General features: G+C 35.1%; 1 protein-coding gene across 4 annotated transcripts in view; it reads left to right on the forward strand.

The window, feature by feature from the left end:
* Positions 1-23,143, forward strand: part of LOC134536921 (tyrosine-protein phosphatase non-receptor type 4) — a 52,039-nt gene extending 28,896 nt beyond the window's left edge. For 2 of the 4 annotated variants that reach the window (XM_063377008.1, XM_063377009.1), the window contains exons 17-19: positions 5,815-6,047; positions 7,308-7,592; positions 10,100-23,143. In XM_063377008.1, coding sequence (XP_063233078.1) covers positions 5,815-6,047; positions 7,308-7,592; positions 10,100-10,183 — 602 coding nt within the window. In that variant the 3' untranslated portion in view covers positions 10,184-23,143. Of the gene's footprint in view, positions 1-5,814; positions 6,048-7,307; positions 8,633-10,099 lie in introns of those variants that run through there. The other 2 variants (XM_063377006.1, XM_063377007.1) reach the window with 1 other exon arrangement.
* Positions 23,144-23,830: the final 687 nt, after the last annotated feature.

Below are 23,830 nucleotides of genomic sequence, written 5' to 3' on the forward strand. Positions count from 1 at the left end.
TTTCATTCATTCAGGTTTCGCCCATCTTTTCTATTCACCTGTTATAGTTCTGCACGTATCTTTTACTCCAATTTTTCTGTAATATAACACTATACGTGAATGTTATGTTTTTTTAATATACGAAGGCATAATGTCTCTTGCAAAACACAAATTATATGCTGTAAAATACTTTTTTTTGTCATCTAACGAAAGTCTTGCCTAGAGAATTTTATTGAGGTACTGCCTTATTACAAACAAATATTGAATTTCTGAAGACTAGGACAGTGATTATTTACAAAAGGTATTGAATCGGTTTTGTATATGTTTTGCAGATCTGTTAAAGAAATGTATCGTTAATTGGATTGGCATTGGTTTTTATCCGTAAAACCCATCACTACTATCAAGCATTAAGATGTTAAATGTTATTTTATAATTGTGTGTTTAGTGTATTTGAAGTTAATATTAATACAAAACATATTTGAGGTTGCATTTCTTTACGGATGTCATTTGTTTGAGAAATCTCATTGTTTGAAGTCTTCTTAAACATTGAAACACTGCTAAGAAGTTTCCTAAAGTACAGTGAAACTTTAATAAGCTGTCACTTGTTTAGCTGCCAGTTTCTGTTATCCGTCATTCTCTAAAAAAAAGTGTGAATATCAACAAGCAAAAATCATTAAAATAGGTTAATACAGTGGAATCTCAGTACTAAGTACTTACAGGGACCTCAAGTTTTTGTACTTAGTACTGAAAGTACTTAGTACTGAAACATACATACATATCATCTTTACAAAGAGAAAAAAAAAAAATTAAAAAATACAAAAATAGCGATATTGTAAGATACATTATTTTTTAGCCAACATCTGACTTCAGTTTAAACATTGGTGTGTATGTATAATTTAAGTTTAGTTACTTTAAAAAAATGTGTTATTTCAGTTTGTTTTTGAGCTTGAATGATGCTCTGTTGAACTAAATGTTCTATCTCATATTATGTCTTCGCAACTGCGACTTGCTTTTTTCCTTTGTCTAGTTCTCTGAGTATTTCCACTTTTTCCTTAAGCGTGAATTGCTTTCGTTTCTTTTTATCTCCATTTATCTCATTTTGCAGCACAAATACAATGCGGTGTCTAAATAACGTAACCTGAAAATAAACTCAACAATAACAATAAAATATCCCGGCACAGACGTCAAACAGTATATTAGCGTAGCATAACACTATTGTCTAAATAATTAATACTACTCTCAAAATTCCATGTTTCGATGTATCGAATGGTGTTGTGTTGCTCACGTCGCATACTACGTATGGTATAATCTATGGTAGTGCGCGCAACTGTTTGTAACTTTGTTTTCAGGGTTTAGAGGTTAGATAATACGTTGTGGTGGTATTTGTGTATGTTTGTTCTACAACATTAATCATTTAGCTGGAAATTTATTTACCAGTTTAAGTAAATTTTGGTGTAGTAATGCCACGCTACGAGTAGAATTTATACGTTATAGTGAAAATATGATACTTTAAACTGAAACCATTTTGCATGGTGAAGATACGATTTTTGGCGGGGACTTAAAAAAAATACGTTAAAGTGAAATATACTTTATAATGAGGTACGTTGTACCGGTATTCTACTGTAGTAGTACATTATTATGTACATACAATATAATTCTGTACTTAACTACTTTTATATTTACCTATTGAAGTTTATATTAGTGTTGGGTTTGATTATGATTCTGGAATCGGATGAGTCCATTAATTCTACTGGTATCTAAGGATGCAGAGTCAAGTGGCTTTTTAATCTAAGCTCGTTGATTCTTTTGCAGAACAATTTTGAAGTTTAGATTTTTATTTTTGATTGGGATATAAAACTCTATTAGTACCTGCAATAATCTAGCAATTGCCCATTAATCTGCCAATACCGAACCAATACCTCACTAATCCATCAATACCCCACTAACTTGCCGATAACTTCTAATCAGCTGATACCCCACTAATCTGGGGATACTGAATACAGTAATCTGATGAACCCCAGAAATCAGATTATTTCTGACTAATCAGATTAGTTCCATTAATCAGTTGTGTTGCTGAATGTATAAGCAGAATTTTGTCATGTTTTTAGTTTAACTTAAACATGTATTATAAAATGTTAAAAAAAAAAAAAAATTTGGAATTTTACATCTAATTTACTAATTTACTCCGCCACTGATTTAAACTATACGTTGATTCTCAGGCTTGTGGTTTTTAAGCCAGTAAAATTTTAAGGATAGGAAAAATTTTTGTTGATCCAAATTATTATAAACTTAAAAAAATCATAAATCACAGATCATTTGTGACACACAAAAAAAAATGTATGTATTTAAGTTGCAGAGGGAGAGAAAAAAATAATTTCTCTTTTAATCTCCTAAGCTTCATACGTGTTACCCCCCTTTTTTTTATTAATTTTTTTAGTAGCAAATAATAAAAAAAAAGTTTTTTTGATTTGAAATGTTGAATAAAATTTCTAATAATTCACGAGTGTAAATTATTTTTAGAATACTCGCAGACCGCTGTTTATTTGGTAAGAAAATGTACCCTATATACCCGAATCTAAGATGACCTCGAATCTAAGACGACCCCCAAACTACAGCCTCATGTTTTCAGGGAAAACATTAAACATTTTTTATTGTATTAAACACATGCCAACAAATTAGATATAAAATTGAAAATATGAATGTTACAAAGGATTTCAACCACCACTTTTGAAATACTGTTAACAGTTTATGTACAAACAGAAATAAATACACTAGAGTCCCGTTATAGCGAGGTGTCACGGTTCCGGGTTTGATCCTCGCTATAACCGTGTCCTCGTTATAACCGAATTGGACAAATTTTGACCCCCAAAAAATAAAAATAAACCGAAAATAGCATAAAAATTGTGTTTAAACCTGTATAATTGGAAAATAACAGGTTATATTAACGAAATCTTAATTTCTGTGAGCAGATGTGTGAATTCTCTTTAAAACGATACCCCGTAAGTACGGATGCGATCACCGATTGCGTCAAAATAACCAGAATGGAATACCCTACCACGCCAGGTAAGTACAGTAGAACCTCGATGATACGTTCCCGTGTCATACGCCGATTAATTTTGGTCCCGCCGAAAGTACTATGTTTACAATGGTTTACTTTCCCGGAACATACACTTATAAAATCATTAATTTCCCGTTTCATACGTTTTTACGAAGCGTAAAAGCCCAAAATTCACAAATTTTTTTGTTATATTCCTCCTGATAAACTACGTTTTAATGCTTTTATTTTGAAAAACGTTCATTGTTTACATTTGCAAACGTAAGAAAATAAATTTATCCCACCATAGATATTGATAGTATCAGGAAGACTGTGCACTTCGCTAGTAGCATCTATGGCCAGCACCAAGCGAGACTAGTGGCGCAAACTAGCAATGATTATGAAAATGGTGCACGCGCTTTACCAAGGCACGGATTTCGTATTTTGTGCATTCATTAATCTTTGAACTGAATATACCCGTTTGTTATTGTTTTCTTACGATCGGAGTGTTTTGTATTTTACGTTTCTCAAGTTAAAAATATTATTGAAAATTATTCTGTTGCATAAAGTTGTTTGTAAAAAGAAACAAACAAGCATACATTTCTGATTTTCTTTTTACAATAGCCTAATTTTTTTAATTTCTAATTTAGGCTTGGTGACTTTTCCTGCCCTCCAAGAAAGGACTTCATAACATTTTGTAAGGCCACTGTTTCTCATGTCAGCTTTACTTGATTATGGACTGTATTTTACATTTCTGGTGGTTTTATTATATGTATATATAATTATGAATTCATATCTTTCATATAATGCAATTATTTACACATTATGTATTTAAGTTTAATCTGACATTGTGCTTGTATGCTAGATTGAAAAAAAAAATTATTTTTGCCATTCCCTTTTCATACACTTTCCCGCATCATACACCATTTTTGTGCCCTCCGTTGAAAAGTGTATGACAGGGGTTCTACTGTATAGCATCTCAGCCCGCGGCCGACGCAGCATTGTCCTGCTATCTATTGTCGACGCGGGCTGTCTGCTGACGGCCATGTTGGTTCGGGATGTTGCTAACAGGTGGTGCTAGTGTAGCGCGACGATTTAATTCCTTACAAAAAAGCAGGAGTGTGGCAACACACGTACGCCTCAAACGAAATAGTCGCTGGAAAACTATACTTTTTTCATTTAAAGAAACATGTCAACTTTTTTAGAAAATAAATTTGGGATAAAACTCAAACCATTACCACCCCTTTCCCGGACAGATACCCCAACAACTGACCGAAACAAAAGTTACAAGAAAACTGTCCTAGCGATTCGGAAATAAATACGGTAGTGCCTACTAGAGGTGTAAAGGTTACGAAAAAATGTGTACCTGTATGTATTCATTACTATAACAATTAGTACTCGTTACTATCGTTACGTTACTCGTTACTTCTGAAACCGCATAACATGCTATGTTATGTTGCAGCAACGAATCCAGTCGTATTGCGTACGTGTACAGTATGACGTCGCGTAAATAATAATAAATAGAATATAAACAATTAACAATATTTGATAATTAATAGTTTTTGTTAACCAAGAAACGATTAAATCTCATTAGAGCTGCTTTTTAATATTATCTCTTTTAAGATAACCAAAAAAAAACATGAAAATACATGATTATAAAAACAAAAACATACATAAACTTGGACGACGAATTTCCAAATTATAATTTACTTAATAAACAAACCTCGTTCTTTGTAACGTTAATTCATCTAATATGCGCGCGCATGCGTGAAACATACGAAAAATGTGAGTAACGAGATGCAGCCGTGTGTAACGTTTCATTACTCGGTACTAGATGGCGCACCCGTTTCTCAGTACCGAATACATACGGTTTGCTACAGCTCTAGTGCCGACGGAAGTTTGATAAAAGAAAGAAAGGACGGGATTCTATTTTTAAAGCCACTCACTTAGGTGGCGACTGTAAGGCTGAAGAATGTGACAGGCGTCTACGGCAAGATGTCTAGTGGCGAGTGAAAGGGGTGGAGATAAAGCAGACAAATAACAAAAGCTCGCTTCAAGCGATTTCGCCGTAAATTCCTCAAAAATACCTCGTTTTAGCCGTGTTCTCGCTATTACCGTGCTCGCTATAACGAGATTCTACTGTACCTATATGGCTGGTACTGAAACTGTTAAGACTTAAGAGTTTCATTATGCTGATGCATCATTTTCATTGTTGTCAATAAAATAATCACAGCAAGGAAGTATACTGTATATATAACCTACATTAATGTTTTTTGTACAAGAGACTAGTCTATAAGATAGTCAGCCATCTTGTGCTATAGAACATTCCAAAAACATCGGTTGTAACATGTGCAGCCAATAAACTACTGCACAACCCGAAAACATTTGACCCCCAAAATAGGTATGTTTGCCTAAAAATCAGTGTATCTGGATCTAAGGCGACCCCTTTGTTTTGAATTATAAATTATGGTAAAAAAAAGTCGTCTTATATTCGGGTAAATATGGTATGTATTTAAGTTGCAGAGGGAGGGAAAAAAAAATTTTCTCTTTTAATCTTCTTAGCTTCATACCTGTTTCCCTTTTTTTTTATTAATTTTTTTTAGTAACAAATAAAAAAAGTTTTTTTTTTTTTTTTTTTTTTTTTTGAAATGTTGAATAAAATGTCTAATAATTCACGAGTATAAATAATTTTTAGAATACTCGCAGACTGCTGTTTGTTTGGTAAGAAGATGTAACCGGGAGGTGGTGGGGAGGCGGGTGACGTCGGCTCACTCGGGGTGGTTTGCCCCCCGTGCGCGCAGGCCCGCTGCCCGGGACGGTGGCGGACTTCTGGCAGATGGTGCTGGAGGCGCAGAGCACGCTGGTGGTGATGGTGACGCCGCTGGCCGAGCGCGGCCGCTCCAAGTGCCACAAGTACTGGCCGCAGCCCGGTGAGGCGGGCGAGTTCGGCCACCTGCGCGTCGCCTGCCTCAAGGAGGAGGCCGACGAGACGGGCAGCTTCGTGTTCCGCGAGTTCCGCCTCACCTGCCCCGAGGTAGGAGCAAGTTTGTCGCTCGGCCGAACGCCTATTCCCTCCATCCTGTTCACCGTTACAAACGTTCCATTTCACACGTCGGCATCGAAGTTTTAAATCTCGTCGCGCCCAAAGACGTTTCAATTCAAAAAGCACCCTACAATTGTTGTTATCTCACTGATATTTGGACGTAGTTATGCAAAAAAGGAACCAACCCACAATTTGGCTATATTTTATTTGAAAAAAAAAATTAAAATAGTAAAAGGTTGATCGTGCCGTCGTTGCTATTAATCATATCAGTATTTATACTGGACTATTGAAATTATACCCACATTATGTTATCAATACGATAATTACAATTTATAATTGACTTTAGCTTCAAAATACTCAGAATGGGTTTAATGTGGGTTGGTTCCTTTTTGCAATAACTACGTCCATTTATAGTTTTAAGGTGTCATCTTAAGATTCCATAGCTACGTTTTGCTATAAACAATTGATGCCCCCTACGTTGTAAACCTCGTTTTTATACTGAAAACGGGGTTTCGTAGTTTATTGGATGTTTATCCCCAGATTTAAAAAAAAAACCTGTGCGTGTTACTGTTTTTTCAAACAATTCTGCCTTTTTGGCTCACGCCAAATCTCTGAACGAAATATGAAATTCATAACAGGTAGCGCTATCTATGCGGGAAATGCAGGGACTGTCTCAGCATCGCTCTCTGCGCTGCTGTTTGAACAAGGAGGAACGCGAGCCCGCTGGTGGCAAATATGAAATTCAAGGCACTCACAGCTACTGTATAGGATACCTGTATCTATTTTCTCAAACAAGCGCATGCGCACACACACTGTCTTATTCTTTCGTCCATCTGTCTCTCTCTGTTCGCTGTTACTGCAAAAGGTCGTATGTCAAAACGTCTCACTTTCCAGGAGATCAAAAAATCTTGTTTCATTCATCAGGGTTATCATATTATGTTATGAAATTTGGTAGTGTTCTTAGAATTATGCTTCTTACTTTACAGTCATTGACAAAACGACTTTTGGCCGCAACATAGGTTGCCTTCCGAAATACACAAACAGGCAAAAAATTTAAAAAATGCCAATTTTTCGACACGCAGTAACAGCAACGATGTATGACCTTTCGGCATCGTGAAACGTTTTACGAAGTTTCATTGAAACGGTTGCGATTCATTTCAAAAGTTTTTTTACGAATAAAAAAAAAATGAACCCACGGAAGTTCAGTCTGCAGACACGCTGTGTTATGTTTGGCGTGGCGTGGCGTTGCAGACGCAGGAGGAGCGCCACATCAGCCACATGCAGTACCTGGCGTGGCCCGACCACGGCGTGCCGGAGGACTCGACCCGGTTCCTGCAGTTCGCGCGGCGGGTGAGGCAGGCCCGGGCCGGCATGGTGGAGCCCACCGTGGTGCACTGCTCGGCGGGCATCGGCCGCACGGGAGTGCTGGTGCTCATGGAGACAGCCATGTGCCTGGTGGAGGCCAACGAGCCCGTCTACCCGCTGGACATCGTCCGGGCCATGCGCGACCAGCGCCCCATGATGATACAGACGCCCGTGAGTACCACTTCCCTCGCCGGTGGCCGTAGCCCCAGGACTTGTGTATGGGGGGGGGGGGGGGTGTTGAGAAGCATGCCCTTCCCCCCTCCCACCGTATTAGGGGGGTCCTGCCCCGGGAGAATTTGGATTTTAGCAGTTTTCGGTTCTTAAATTTAATTATTGTAATGTTAAAAAATTTTATTAATTTTAATACGAAATTTGTTTGAGTGATGAATAAGAAATTTAATTAAAGATTTGGGTGCTAAGGGGTGGTGGGGTGATGTGTTTGAACCCCTAAAAAACCTCCCCCGCCCTGGCTACGCCCCTTGCTCCTCACACTCTTACTTATAATTGTGATAAGTGATCCTACCTTGTTGTAATCCATCTTATTTTTTATCTTCAGTTCGACACTGATCTCCTTATTTCTACTTAAGTTTGAATTAATGTTTACTTTTTTTTTTTTTTACATCAAACGCCAGTAATTTTGTCTTACACTTGTTAATCATTTGTTTTTGTACCAGTGTATTTCCTTTGTTTTCTGGTTTTTTGTGTGTTACGTGTTTGTGTAAATCTTGGTTGTCACTTTTGTCTTGTAGTGTGGTGTGTTGTCCCCTACTAGGTGACGCCTACACATGGTGTACATACTAGTGTCTATCCTGTGTGCAGTTGTCCTTCGTATTATCCCTTTTGTGTTGGTTGGCGTGTAAAAAACTAATAAAGAAATAAAACATTTGGTCAACATAGCCTGAAACTGAACTCTCTATAATTAAAAAGATTTTTTAGAATTATCAGAGCTAGAGTTTTCTGTGTTATTGGTTTCATTTATCACACTTTGTTTATTTATGAAGGTAGTGTTTTGCATACCAGATATTATTTTACACCATATATATTTAATGTAGTTTAATCTTGACTTCTATTTACACTAAAATAATTTGTATAAATCATGTCTTCAAGAAATTTGCTGTAGAAAAATAAAAATAAATTGATAAACGTTCGCAGTTGGTTCGAAAATGTACCAACATCAGTAATGATAAAATTTGTTGATAAGAAATACAAAATCACACATGTAAATTTCTTTCCAATTTATTTTGGTTCAAACCTGGAATCAAACAATTTATTCTTTAGCTGTAAGGGCTTTTACCATATAACTAATGATATCATAGTTAGAACGATAGGTAGAACTGTAATTTCTTTGTATGTAAAATAGATTCACATAAAACAATTGCTGTATTTGCCGGCTAGTGAGCTCACAACGTTTATGCAACTCACGTTTTACTAATACACAAAATATGTAAATTACTTGAGGGTTAGATGTCTGTACTTGCAGGGAAAACATTGTAATATTGTAATCTCACTATAATATGATTTTATTTCATAAATACAGCATAATTGTAACTTTTTTGTCCATTTGTAAACATAATTTCTTTCACTTCCAGCATTGACAAGAAATCATGATGTCATTATAAAGTAAATAATTTAAAGCAGGCGGGGCACAACTGTGTTATTCACATATTTGTTTTTTTAGAATTAGTAAAATGAAAATTGTTCAAGGTTTCAAGATAGAACGGACAATTCCAAGATAAATCTATATTAGTATATATTCGTTTTAAGTCTTAGTCTATATTAATTACCTTATTATTTTGTAACTAAGAAATTTTATTAACGCCTCCTTAGGAATGTCGATCTCAAACCCGGGTGCCCGGGTACTTAAGCAGCGACGCCGGCCTCTGCGTTAGAGAGTCCCACGACGTGTGCCGCGTGAGTGTTGAGTTCCGAGTGAGTCCCGCGACAGTTCCGGGTAGATTCCGAGCGAAGGGAAGTGTGGCATCGGCCAAGAGGGTGGGGGACAAACACACACACTCCTATCCCCCTTCCCCCCTCCTCCCTCCGCCTGAGAGTGGCACGACGCGGTATTCGACTTGATCGTGAGAGTGCAGCGACTGTGTGTGTGTGTGTGTGTGTGTGTGTGGACAGGCGTGAGGTAAGGGGGCGAACCACTGTTGAGTCTAGCTCCAGTGAGGATTGCGAACTGCGGAACTTGACAGACATTGAGCGACTTGAGAATAAACGTTTTTAAGTGCGAGTAATTGGTAACTAGGCAGTTTTAAGTAGGATTATTTATTAATGATGTAAATATTAGTAATCAATAAAACTTAATTGGGCTATCCCTTACGAACCCAGTTCTCCCCACATTATAAATTATGACAATATTATAATTTGTTATAGAGTGATATAGAGCTAGAGATGTATATATATAGGTATATAAATGAGAGACACACAGATACAGAGCGGTAGACGAATTAGAGAGTTGCTTTGTATATGTGCTCTTAACATACATTACAAAAAAAAATTATTGAGGCATTGCAACACATGCTGGGCATTAGCTATTTTGAAATAAGAGCGTTTTACATGTGTGCAATGTTCACACATGATTGTTTTATTATTATATAAAGAAATGGATGTAAATTATCTATAAAAAAAAATTTGTACACATTGTTGATAAAACCCTGGTTTTGCCCCAACAGATCCAGTATCGCTTTGTTTGTGAGAGCGTTCATCGAGCCTATAGTGAAGGTATAGTACGTCCATTGCCAGAGTTTTGCAGCTGAAGTAAAATTTGAACAAACTGTTTTCTCTATGAAAAGGAAATGCACCATTTATACCCTATAAAAATTTTTTTATAAAATACTTTTATACAATGCTACATAATTTATGAAAATATCTTATGAATAGAAGTGCAGATTATTTATTTTGTATCGTATTCATTGGTGTACATCAAGACTGAATTTTTAAAAGGTAGAAATTTTTTGATTGTAAATCAAACTTTTTACTCTGTAATGTATTGTTTATGTGGTACACAGGGGTGCACCCAGTTCATTTATTATGAACTATAGGCTTGTGCGAATGCTGCTAGTCTTTAATAAAACAAAAGTAAAATAATAGTAAGCTCATTTTTGTGAAAATGAAATTAAATTAAAAAATTGTCATTAAAGTTTACTTCTTTATCAAAATTGTTGATTTAATGAGAATTTCTTTATTATTTCAGAATATATGACGTCATAGTCAAAGTTATGTTAGCTGTTGTACCAAAAATATTTAATATTTAAATTTGGAATTTATAGCTAAAATTAGGAATGATTCAGTTGACTTTTTTTTAGAAAAATATATATAGTATATATTAATAAAATCATTTCAGTTAAATAAAAAAACCTAAATTTGGCACTAAAATATTCATGTAAGACAAACAAACATTTTATTATAATTTTCTTTAAAAGGATTTCTATTAGAAACAAAAGTGAATCATTCCTGTTTTCACTTAATGGATAACAACATACTGAGTACTCGCACTCCCCTAATGCACTTATAAGAGGGGGTGAATCTCATGCTTTATGGCAGCTAATAATGCAACTGCACTAATGCATCACTCCTCTATCAATGACATTATTTTGATGGAACCTTTTAGGTTGGCTTGTTTCTACCATCAGAAATCTGTACTGGTAATGGTATCCATAAGTGGTAATTCATGAATTCATTATCTGAGGTTCTAGTTCTGCAGATCTAGTCTGCTTAAAGCACATCTGTGCATAGTCTTGTGCAGTGAAACTTTTGCTTCAACCTTTTTTTGATTCAGTCATTACTAGAGACATGCAGTTTTGGGGTTTATTTTATAGCAAAATTCGTTGTTATTTACCCTTAAAAGTGGTGTTATCATACATCAAAAGCGGTGTTATTTTTTAAATAGTTTTAGCACTATAAATTAAAAAAATTAAGCTAAGCATACCTTGAAATTTTGGACACATTCTTGCATTGTACAGTTGCACTAGCAGCAGTAATTTACAATCGAATTTACACATCACTTTTTACATACAGTAATTGAAAATATTTTAGTACCTAAACCAGCAAAAATAAATATGAAGTCTCTAAAATAGTGACATAAACACATGGAACAAAATCCTCAAACTTTAGCTCTCGAAAGCAAAAGTAGCCATGATACACAAATTAGCCTCACTTAAATTTGTCCTGCGGTCTGTTAAGACTGTGTTATATGAGGACAAAAATCGTTCACAGTCAACGTTTGCAGAAGGCATCCAGATGGCTTCAAGGCAGCTGGAAGCAAACAATGGCTGTGACAGCTTTACTACATTCAATGACTTCACTACGTCCACTGAATTGTCTGTTTCCATTTGTTTTGTAACAATGTCCTGAAGCTGACCAAAACCAGCTGTTAATTCTTCAGTGCTTATGGAGTAGAGACTATGGACAGTTTTCAGTTTCTGCACCATTTCTGGGTTTAATTTAGCAAGCAACAAACTTTCCTGACTAAAAATTTGAATTGCTTCAAATCTCTTTCTACTTGGGTCAGTTGTCATGAGAGAGTTCAGTTTGGAAAGGGCTTGTGTTGCTGTTCTTGTGATGGACACTTTAGCTTCAGCAGCTTTAGCGGGGGGCATGTTAGACAAAGCTCTACTGGTTGCCTCAAAATAAATGCCACGAGTGATGTTTTCAAATTTTTTTTTTATACCTTGCAAGTCCCCATATAGTGAATGGGCAGTTGGATACAAAGAACCTTCAAGTTTCTGTATTAGCTCTACAAGGCTCTTGGCATGCTCTTTCACAAAGACAGCTTGACAAAGAATGAGAGAAATGTCATTTTCTGTGAGTGAACACAGAAACTCAACCCCTGAATTTTGTGTTGCCTTTAGTTCATCTGTTTTGCAGAAATCAACAATGTCATGTATGTAGTCTGCTACATAAAAAACGCTGTTGAACCAGGAATTCCATCTAGTAACAACAGGAAGTGGGAACAATGGACGTTTCTCTCCATGCTTTTCTTCAAGAAAGCTAGCATACAGGTGCCTTCTTTTCCTGGTGTTGTTGAACACATTTTTTATTTTGCTCATAGCATTGTTCAACTCAGGCAACTCTTTCACCCAGACATTGCCAACTAGATTTAACTTATGTGCCCAGCACTGGACATGCGTTAACTGGTCTCCAAGGATTACTTCGAGAGTACTAACAGCCTTGGTCATATAACGAGCAGCATCGGTTACTACTGAGAGCACATCACCATACTGTACATTGTACATTTTGAGTGAATCTAAAATTGCCCTCACACAGTTTGTGGCATTAGCAGCTTCAAGAAAGTGAACTCCTGCAACAAATATTTCTGGTTTATCCTGTTGAAGATTCAGAATTCTAAATAAAACAACAAATACACACCTACCCATTTTATCTGTTGTTTCGTCGCACAGTATGTCAATTTTTTTGTCCTTTAATGCAGTTTTGGCATCTTCAATTCTGCATTTGGCTATGTCCCCTACATATTTCTCACGGACTGTTCTCGCAAGTGGCATGTCTCCAGCACCTTCGATGTATTTGTTCAGCCATGCCCTGATATTAGGATCATCAAGCTTTTCAAGGGGTATATTTGCCTTTATAAAGGTCTCTGCTGTTTCCTTTATAAATTCCAACTTTTTGTCTTTTTGGACATTATTTTTTGCTGTCTGAAACGCTGAAGATATTGACGACTGGCGTTCAGACGCACTAGATGAGCCTTGCAATGAAGAGAGACGCTTCTTGTGTTTTTCACTGCCTACATGTTTTTCACATGAGTCTTTCCTATCCCAAGAGACGGTGACATTACAGTGACGACAAAAAAGTGTGGTTGAATCACTAGCATAAAGTCCGTGTTGAGAAAATTCAGAGGCTCGCTGTTTTGCAGTTACCGGCACTTTAGGCATTTTAATAGGCCTAATGTTTTAGCCGACCTTTAAATTGTACACCTTTAATTTATTTCACAGACGTTGAAAACTATCTGTAACAAAATTCGACCCGTTAAACTTTAACTTGCGCACAACAGAATGTTACGAATCGTCACCGTGTTTGCATTTTAAATTTGGTATTTGGTTAATAAAAATGGACGCAATGGACAAACAACGCCAAAGACTATATAAGAGAACAACGCTTCGAGAAACAACCTGCTGTAAACACCGTGATAATCGACTGTCCAGGCGAGCCGAATATCAAAATACAGCAAAACCCCTTATTTGCACTTTTCATGGGGACAAAGTAAAAAAGTGTAAAAAGCGGGAAAGTGTAAATAAAGGGAAAAGTAAGAAATACGTTAAAGTTAATTAAAATACAGTCGCATCCTGCCGCGTTCAGAACGGGCTACATTACACAGTAAAAATAAATAAAAAAGGGGCGCAAATTGATGAAAATTTACCGTCAATTGCGCGCCTTGCGCGGAGAAAGGTCATTGTACTCGATCATCTGTTGTTACAGTGCGGCCCAGTGCGGCGTCTGTTCTCTGAGCTGCGCATGCGCAGTATAACTCATTCAATGCTCCGCCCAGACTCGTGACCTTCCATCAGCAGCCAGCCAATAGAAGCGAGCCTAGCGGAAAAAAAATATAAGCTCCACCTCCCGTGTACCAGTTTTGTCCAGTTCTAATACCAGTTTATTGGTATACGCACCCGCTTACTCGCTGCCGTGACATGTTCAAGTTTACGTTCATCTTGATGTCTTGATACCAATAATTAATAATTTACGATCCCCACAAATAAATGGTTAGTTTAAAAAATATGCGTCAACAGTATAATACTTCCGAAATTATATAATACGTATAAAACAGTTACCAAGATTCCACTCATTTTATCTTGTGAAGTTCATGTCTCGTACCAGTATTTCGGCTAAGTTGTGACATAAATACAGTATCAGCACTTACAATGTTACGATCAGCCACGTAATATTTCCGACATTTCCGACATTTCCGTTACGTTTCTATATTCGTGAGTTTACGTTTTTCCCTAGTACATTTTAGATTGTCTCCTGCTGTAATTACTCGGACTTTTACACGCCTAGGCTTAAATTGTTACATGTTTAGAAATAAAAGCAACTTTTCATGTTATAAAATACACTGTGTGGGTAGTTATCTTTGGTTTTTTGTTGTTTCACGTTTGTTACTGTATTTACAAATTGAATTGCCGTGTTCGAATGAGGAAAATGTTCTGACTGTTCGCCGAAAATTCAAGGATTTCGCGTTATTATCCAAAATGTGAGAAATTCGCGTTATTCTTAAAAATGTACTCAAATTCGCGTAAAAATTCGTTTTATCGCAATCGCGAAATATGCATGTCTCTAGTCATTACCTACTACAGTTTTAAAAAAAAATCAAATTATGATACTATAAAATCAACATTTATTCTACAGAAAAACATTTATGAAATATTTAGGGCTATTATGTCATTTTTGAATATATCTAGTAAGAATTAATGTAGACAGTATCAAAATGTGGAATGATTTTTTAATTAGTAATATAAAAACAGCTCAGTAACCTCAGTTAAGTTCTTTTCTTAATATTTGTGTTAGTTTTTATAGAAAATTTAATCTCAAAGATTTATTTTGTATTCATCATTAACGATACTGCAATAATTTCGTGATATAAAATCATACACCTTGCTTTTATTCTATACTTTAACTGATTTTCAAAACATTAGCCTTTTCTGTTGTTTATTCAGTTAGGGACATGTTTAAACTGCCGTTACTGGTACAGGTTTTGTCTCGATCCGATATAAACAACTCGGCTCATCAAGTATTGTATAAACTTGAAGTAGAAAACTGATTTTCATTCTTATTGGAATATCTTGTTTTAATAACTAATTGGTGCCTCAAATTGTGCAGCACTTTGTACAAATAAAAGTTTTTTGTTTTATTATATAAAACCTATTAAAAAGATACACTATATTTAAAGCCACGTAGAGAAATAAAATTATTTATGTTCTTATATTTGTGTGAAAATGTATATGATGTGTAGTTATTACACTGTTACTTTCTTCTGTGAAGTTAATTGTTTCAAGTGTTTGTAATAGTATTATCAATGCAAATATGTATTTATTTTTGTGTTTATGTGTTTCGAATTGTGCCTTGTGTTTTGAAGCCCTGTGTTGCAAGTCGATGACGAGTGAAAGATGTAAGCTTAAAAAATTTTTTTTTGTTACGTACAAAAATTTGTTCCGCTAATTTTGTTTAGTATATTTTTGTATAGAGTAGAATTAATCTGAAACAATTTTTATTTAGATGGCTTTTAATGTTGGAGAGTATCTCATACAAATCTTAAAAACCAAATAATTTACTGTTCATGTTAACAGAGGTGACTATGTACTGACATGCCATTAGATGCTTCTGTGAAGTTCTTAGCATCAAACTGAGGCATTGATCTGCAGTACAGGTGTGATCCAGTCCGTCATGAAATCAGGAAAAATGCAAGTTTCTTTTAATTTGTAATGCATATAATGTGAGTTTAACGCTTTGACGCAATTATTACATTCAGTTTGGAAGGGTTTCATTGTTATGTTGTACTGTATGTTTAAGTGGTCCAAAGCTAAAACATATAACATATCTTCATTATTCCCGTTATTATCCGACAGTGGTGCCTTGCCTGCCAAATGTAATCAGAGAAGAGTGTGCCCTCTGTCTCGATGTAGGATTCACTGTTATTCTGGAAATTTTAAATTGATATCTCATAACTGAGACTTTTTAGTACTGACTGCTATTGATTGTATTGTATTGTATTGTATTCACTCGTACCCATTTGCTCTATGAATTCTACCTCTAGAATGTATTATAGTAATATTAAAATTTGAAGTATTTTTATTCACCGATTTGTTTTTCGTAATATATGTAGTTTGTTTGTGTTATTTATTAAATTCAATGTGTTTTATATTTCTTACAAAGACAGCCGTATGTCATTTTTTTTATTTTGTTTGAAGTGTCAAATTTTTGTGGGGTTTGTAGCTACTCACACATTATTTACATTGAAAGTACATACCCGGTACGTTAGATGATAATAATAATAATGTGTAATGCATTAATTTTACAAGCGGGCTTTTAACAGTTTTAACTTCTTTGTTTAAGCCTGTTTTGTACTATGGTAGTATAAAGGTTTCCATAGTGTGAACACAATTTTTCTCTGCCACCGCCTTGTTTTCTGCTATGTACTGTATGTAGTAACAGCAGAAGAGGTTATGGTAAAATATTAACCATTTTAAAACAAGTTTCCGTACTGATTAGAAGATTCATGCATGAGTATGGGTAGAACATAAATTTATTGGTTTACTTTTTTGTTTATGAAATTGTTAAACTATTATGCACTAGAATTTGTTGGCTTTAGTTCCATTTTTTATTATTACAAAAAAAGTTTGTTTTTTATGAATGGAAATTTTGCTTGGATACGTTCAGTTAACGTCTGTGAATTGTAGAGCATTAGATAGGTGTGTTGGGGAAAATGTAGTTTCAGTTAATGAAAACATAATTAAACTCAATTCTTAATCCTTGTTCATTATTTTTCATTTTGTGAACAACTTACTAAAATGGTGCCTGTCTGCATGCTTTTTTCCTTTTATAATTTTTAAATTCTAGCTTTGTGCATTGTGCGAGTTTGGAATCTTGATAAGAGCAAGCTGGTTTTTACGCAAAGTTAACATCCTTTTTGGGTGTAGGTTATTTTTTTTAATTATGTATGTTTATTTTATCAGGTTATAGTGATTGAAAGACTTGGTGCTGTTTAACTTGCCATAAAGAGTCATTGTTCGACAATAATGACATTCCCTCCTGTGAATGCAGACTCACTGAGATAATGCATGAACGCATCCAAGCTTATGACTAAGAAGGTGATTTTGTGGATGTGTGCTGTACAAAAGTTGGTTGCAGTCTGTAGTGTAAAGCCTGTAAACTACAATGAATGGTTTCATACAGTCTGCAATGAAATATTTAATGAAACCTTAGATGTGGCCTTGCATGCACTCTGCGGTAGATGTTTCAATGGAAGAAATTATCACGTGTTGAATATGTTTGCTGCAGGCATAGCACAAATGCTAAAATATGCATCATACTCTACAGAAATTACTGTTAAATGTGGCAGCAATAATTATCACAGAAAAAGAGGTAAAACTGCGTAAAGAAGGGCTTAGCAAGTTTTGATTTAACCTCCGAGACTTTTCCTTTTGCACTTAACGCACATATTTTGCTGTATCTGACAGAGCACTATTTCAAAGGTTTTACAATGGTAGTTTTCCGAATAATCTCCATGTTTATCGCAAAACACCGTAACAGTTTCAGAAGTCCACACATTTCTTCCTTTAATTGGTATAAAATACAATTTGTATGAAATATAACTACCACTACTTGCTTCATTAAAAGTGCTCTACTGCTACCACCTGATAGGCTCACGAAACAAACCTTCCACAAAAAAGTTTCGCCTGACCATTGTACCAAACCTTGCTTCAAAACGGCCAGCAGTATGCTAAAACTTTCTCGGCAGCTGACACCGCTGTCCAAGTATATTTTTGCACCGTAACTTCCATGAAATTTCCCTTTGACTGATAGGGCCTTAACTGTATATGTTACCAGTGAACACTTATGCTTTGTGCTTCAACTAGTTTCCGCTCAGATTATCCCTCCTGCCCCTTCCGACCTGCTTACCCCTCACAGCTCACGAGAGGTTTGGCCCGTACTGTTTTCGTTTTTAACCGAACACGTACTTTCTTTGTAAGGTTACAAATTTGGAGCTATCCCGAAATTTAAATTACCAAAGCCACAAGTGGAAAGCTGGTGAGGGGGGGTGAAAATACCTGAAAATAGTGGTATCTTTTTTAATTTTTGAAATTTTGATTTTTTTATGACGGTAACTGGAGTCTTTAGACTGAAGTGAGTAAATTTCAGTGCTTCCCTATCAAAATTTGTGATTTTAAAGTGCTAATGTGTACTCTCACTAGCAATTTAGAAGAAAAATACTAACAGAAAAGCATTACTTTTATAAAATCAATTTTTTCACTTTGATTATACAGAAATCCACCTCAGTTGTCTCCAATCAACAAGTTATATTTTTTACTGCTTTTTTTTTATCTCTAGAATTGCCATACTTGGGTACTTACACCTTTCGAACATGTATGGCTAATGTGATAGTACAGAAGAAATTATTTCCTAATTATTATATGTAAATAATTTTTTTTTTGTGTGTGTGGTTCTTCAGAACCTTGATATTTTGGATAGGTAGTGAGATCTAGTATGTACGTGGTGCGATAATTTAGCCGTGCATGTGTATTAGGACCAATTGTGGGGATTGGTTGGATCCAAGCCCATTCATTCTCAAAATTCAGGCGTGCAAATAAAAATAGTGCATGTTTCATTAAACTTGAACAAAAACAAATGAAAATAAATAATATCCAGGACCATAGTTGGCTTACAGTTTACAAGATTGTAACAATGCATCATTGGCTAACTATTGTGTTATTTAATTTGATTAAACTTGAATTCCTAAACTGTCTTGTGTTTCTTGGATTCAACTATTCCATCCCTAACATTATGTGACCTGCACTACAGTTATGTAGATAAGGAACATGATGAGGACTTTGTGATAACAAAAGATGCTGCTGTTTTTGTCAGTATTATACTTGCAAAAAAAAATATAATAACCTCTATAAGCATAACTTTTGATTCTGTATATAAATGTATTTTGATGTTCATAAATGTCATGTATTTCTAAATTGTATGTAATTTTATGTACATAATTTTTGTTGGATGCTCATGACCATTCGCCCTGATTGTCCGCAACGTCCATAAAGTTACGATACAGAATCCCTCCATGAAAAATTTTCATTTAATGGAATAATAATAATAAAATAAACTGTGATAAATTATTTTTCCAGTTATTGCAAATGTTGCACATTGCAGAAAAATAATTTTTTATAGATGTGGTTATCCTGAATTAATCAAAATTCTGTCTTGATAAGAAACAATTTATTTAGAGTGCATAAAATTGTTGGAAATGTGATTTACCATTTGCATCTTAAAACATGTAGTCTTTATGTTTTACAAGCCATTTATGCTTGATGACCATGTTCATTTTTTTTTTTAAATGTCCATTTCAAAATTTCTAAGTTAATTCATTATTTGATTAAAATTTTAATAACTTGTAAGCATTTTAACTATCTGCAATTTAATAGCCATAAAATTATGTGAGTTATTTGCCTAATTTTTATCATATTCAAGATATATATTCATAATAATCATGGTTGTCAATTTTTAAATGTTATCTGCCCTATGTACTACACTTGCATAATTTTACTCCTATTTTGTTCATACAAATTGTACTTAATTCAAAAAGGTGTCTAATGAAGTCCAGTAGAAGAGACCTGCTAATCCAGACCTGATGGGATTGGACTCTGTCCGAATCACCTAAAGTCCAGAAAAAATTAAATTTTCCTTTAAATGCATGTTATACATGTTTTAGGTAAGTAAAATTATATAAATGATGTTTTTTCTACAAATGTAACTTCTGCTACAGCTTAATTTTATTTTAAATACTACTATATATGTATACCTAAGTTTTTAACCTACGAATCCTGCTTTTTTTTAATCCCCTTCACGATTAACCAAATGTCTGGATGAGCAGTGTCATGATTAGCGGTACTTTGCCGTGTTGTGTGTTTGTTCCGGAAATATGACTGTCAGATCATAGAATGCATTAATTACTCATGTACTTTTCATGTCCAACACCAATACTTGCTTTAAATTTATTAAAACTTTCTTAACCAACTTGATTATGTATTTGCAAGTTATTGTGAATGTGATATGTTGTTTAAAATAACACTGATGTTACTTCTGCAAAAGCTTTTTCAGGTTATTTATAACAAATATTGTTTCAATTTTTTTTTTTCACCTGTGATTGGGTTATGTTTTAATGTAGTCACACCTTATGTTCCTTAAATTTTTATTTTCCTACTGGTTGTAAAATTTATGTTAACCCATATACTTGTAATGTATTGCTAGTTAGATGTGAGTACAAAACCCTAACATAGTTTTAGCTTTGGTTAAATATTTGTTCACAGTCTATAAAGGATTGTTACTTTAAAATAAGATATGACTTTCAGTCGAATGACAGTGTGTGCATGTGTTTGCTAAGTGTATACCTACCTGCTGAGGTTTTTAACTGCTTTTGCTATTACACTATATTATCATGTTTACGATAATAAGTGTTAAAGATGGAATTGTACTGTGTTTACCTATGCACCACCAAGTGTGTAAAACTAATAATTTATGTTTTATTTTTAATTTAGTGCTTAGAAAGGAAAATATTATCTGGAAAAAAGTTCCATTATCTATATTAAATATCAATACAAATTAATTTGTAGTTTTATGTAAAAAAAATTCTATTACCATTTTGTGATTTTACACAGTAATAAATACTGTGTGTTTATATTATATATATGTGCTTCTTTTTCCATATTCCAAAATAACGGGACTTTTTCAAAATTCTGGGGGGTTGGGGGGGGGATTGTCATTTAGACCTTTACACATAGTTGAATTTGTTAAATCAAAGGAGTATTTGTACAACATTCTTATTTATTGTATGGTAGCAATTCTTTAGACAAGTGGGTGATTTTCTAAAAATTCCAAAATTCCATTTGGCAATTAAGAGTTAAACATTTTTGTAATCTAAATAAAATTGGACCTTTTTATCAAGTTAATAAATATTTCAGACTTATAAAGCACATTTTCATCCTAGCACGACTTGGGTTTCTCCTAATTCGGTAGCAAATGAAATGTGCACGTGTTGAGTAAATACAGTACATTTTTTTTTTCTTCTTTTTCAAGCAACAAAATTTCAGCCATGTGAATGGAATGGAGTCTCCTTTCGCTTGAGGATCACCACGGTGGTGTCACCATAACAATGTGAGGTGTAACGATGGTGTGGCGACAGTGGTGCGCATAATCCGTCGCAACCGACGAACATGTTGCAGACCACGGGCCGATCCTCGAATGGGGAAAGTGCATGTGTTCAGCATTTCATTTGAACACTGTGGTTGCCCTTATGAAGCAGAGCGTGCTGGACAGGCGATGGGTGCATAGAATGTCGACCAATTTGTTTTCTGGTCAAGGTTACGGAACTACCTGGAAAGGTTTGTGTGTTCGGATGTTCCACATTCATTTAAGGCTTAGTCAGTTAAATGATTACCACCATTGTTGAAGTACATACATCTTCACCCTGAATAGGTCTTAATGACTAAAAAGTGATTTTAAATCAATGCAAATTAATGTTTTGCGAGAGTTAATTTGTAAAGGGGTTTCTTTAGTTATTAGCCAGTGTCTGCGCGTATTGTAAATATATTGTATGTTTGCTCCTGTCTCGAATGCAGAATATTTATTACTGCAACATGGTCTATAAACATGCCTACATATTTCATCAAGCGCCAAGTTTAACCGGACTTAACTACTTGATTGCCATACACGTTCAGACATTCAGCATGAGGGCCAGACTTGCAGCCGCCCAGCAGTCATACGCTCTGTCGCCGCTAGAAACAGCCTGTATCGCTGCGTCACCGCGACTTCTCTGGCCGGCACACCGTACGTGGCACATGATCGCAAAGAAATCTACAGACTAGAAATAAAAAAACTATTTGAACAGAAATAATTTCTCATCTACGTGTACATTAGAACCCTGTTATAACGTATTTCAAGAGGGCTAAAGAAAAGGGGGAGGGGGAAACGTTATAAGCCGGAAATATCAATTTAACACTTGTCAGTGTTTGAACTTGCTTATCAGTATGAAATATATATATATTTTTTTTGATTGGTCTGCATTTGTTCTCTACCACATGTCGGCTACTTCTTGACTGATACTTGCCGCAAATCACTGTGCTTTCTACCACGAGTCACGTGAAATGCTTCTTAAAGTTGTGCGATGTGGTGGCCAGTGTAATAGTGCCTTGTCGCCGCCACATTTCTCACGGCTCGTGTGAAACGCCTCGTTGAAACATGTAATTTTACGTTTTGGTGACGGCGTGGTGGCCCTGTGTGAAAAGAGCTTGAAACAAATACCCTAGAAAACAATATTGGACAGCTTTGTGCTAGATCAGCACAACCGAGCGTGCAGCACGCAACCTAGCTGCAATGTGGGACACTACAGTAATATTTTGGAAATAAATATTTACAATGTCAATTCTGTTACCTTGTTGCATACAAGTATTTTTCACTCATGTTGGAAAACTTGAAACACTGAAGGTTTATTTAACCCGAAATTATTATAAACATTAAAAAGTGTTTTAATGCGAAAATAAAAAGTAGTTTTGCTTTCATGTTACTATTATCAATTCCAATCAAATGCAGTGTTGATACTGAAAACATCTTTTGAACAGGTGTGACCACAATGCCAGGTTTTCACAATCTTGAAGCTGTCCTGTATTATTCTCTAGCATATTTGCCTAAAATACAAATACATGTGTTACTGAGGTGTCATTAATTTTAAATGAAGTAACTTATACTGCCAAAAAAAATGAGCCTTAATTATTGTGACTTTTACATGTCTCGATACAGATAAATAACTCAAATGTTAATTTTAATCTCATTAAACAAGTGTGCAAGTTTTTCAATTTTTTTTCTGGATTGTGTGTGTTTCAAAGTTGCATAGATCTTGGTGTACCGGTTCTTTCTGTGTGTGTATGTGTGTATTAATGTTTATAGAAAGATGAAACATTCATAGTGAGTAAAATAAATTTTTGACACTGGAACTGAAGAAATTTTTTTGCTTTTGTCTACCATCCTGCAGTATTTTTTATTCAAGTACCTATTAAAACTGATGGCATACATGCCAACCTACAGATTAAAAAAATCTTGAGGTTAGTGAAAGATAACCTCTAACTTCAGAAACTTTTTTTGCAAGACAGTAAAATAAGTTAAATGCAAATTAAAGTTAGTAATAGCAGCAACACTAAGGTATGCAGTTGCCGACTTGGAATGGGGCGGGGCCTATTAGTTCAAGTAACCGCCGATGGAAACACCACCGTCAACTGTGCGACACCAAAAATAAAGTTACTGAAATAATTTGAGTTGAAGAGTTGTCATGAGCAAAATCCTTATAGAATTTGAATTCATTCAATGCTGATCATTTTTAGCTGTATCGAGGACTTGGATAGTAAGATGCTTTCTAAAAAAGAGTATAGTTTACTTGTTTTTCGCATTATAATGATGTGTGGATAGGTACTTGCGGGAAGGATGTTGCTGAAAGTCTATTGCTATCCATGGGGGGGGGAAGCCAGATTTATGTATATTTGTGGAGAGAACCTATTGGTTTTAAAATCACTCACACCTACTGTGCGTTAAAAGCAGGGTAAATAGTTATCATATTTACATCGTGTGTGAAAAATGTAGTGTTTGTGTGTCTTACCTTTATGATACCTGTTGGCTGGTAACTAAAA

Source organism: Bacillus rossius, chromosome 11, assembly GCF_032445375.1.
Source record: "Bacillus rossius redtenbacheri isolate Brsri chromosome 11, Brsri_v3, whole genome shotgun sequence".
NCBI lineage: Eukaryota > Metazoa > Arthropoda > Insecta > Phasmatodea > Bacillidae > Bacillus > Bacillus rossius.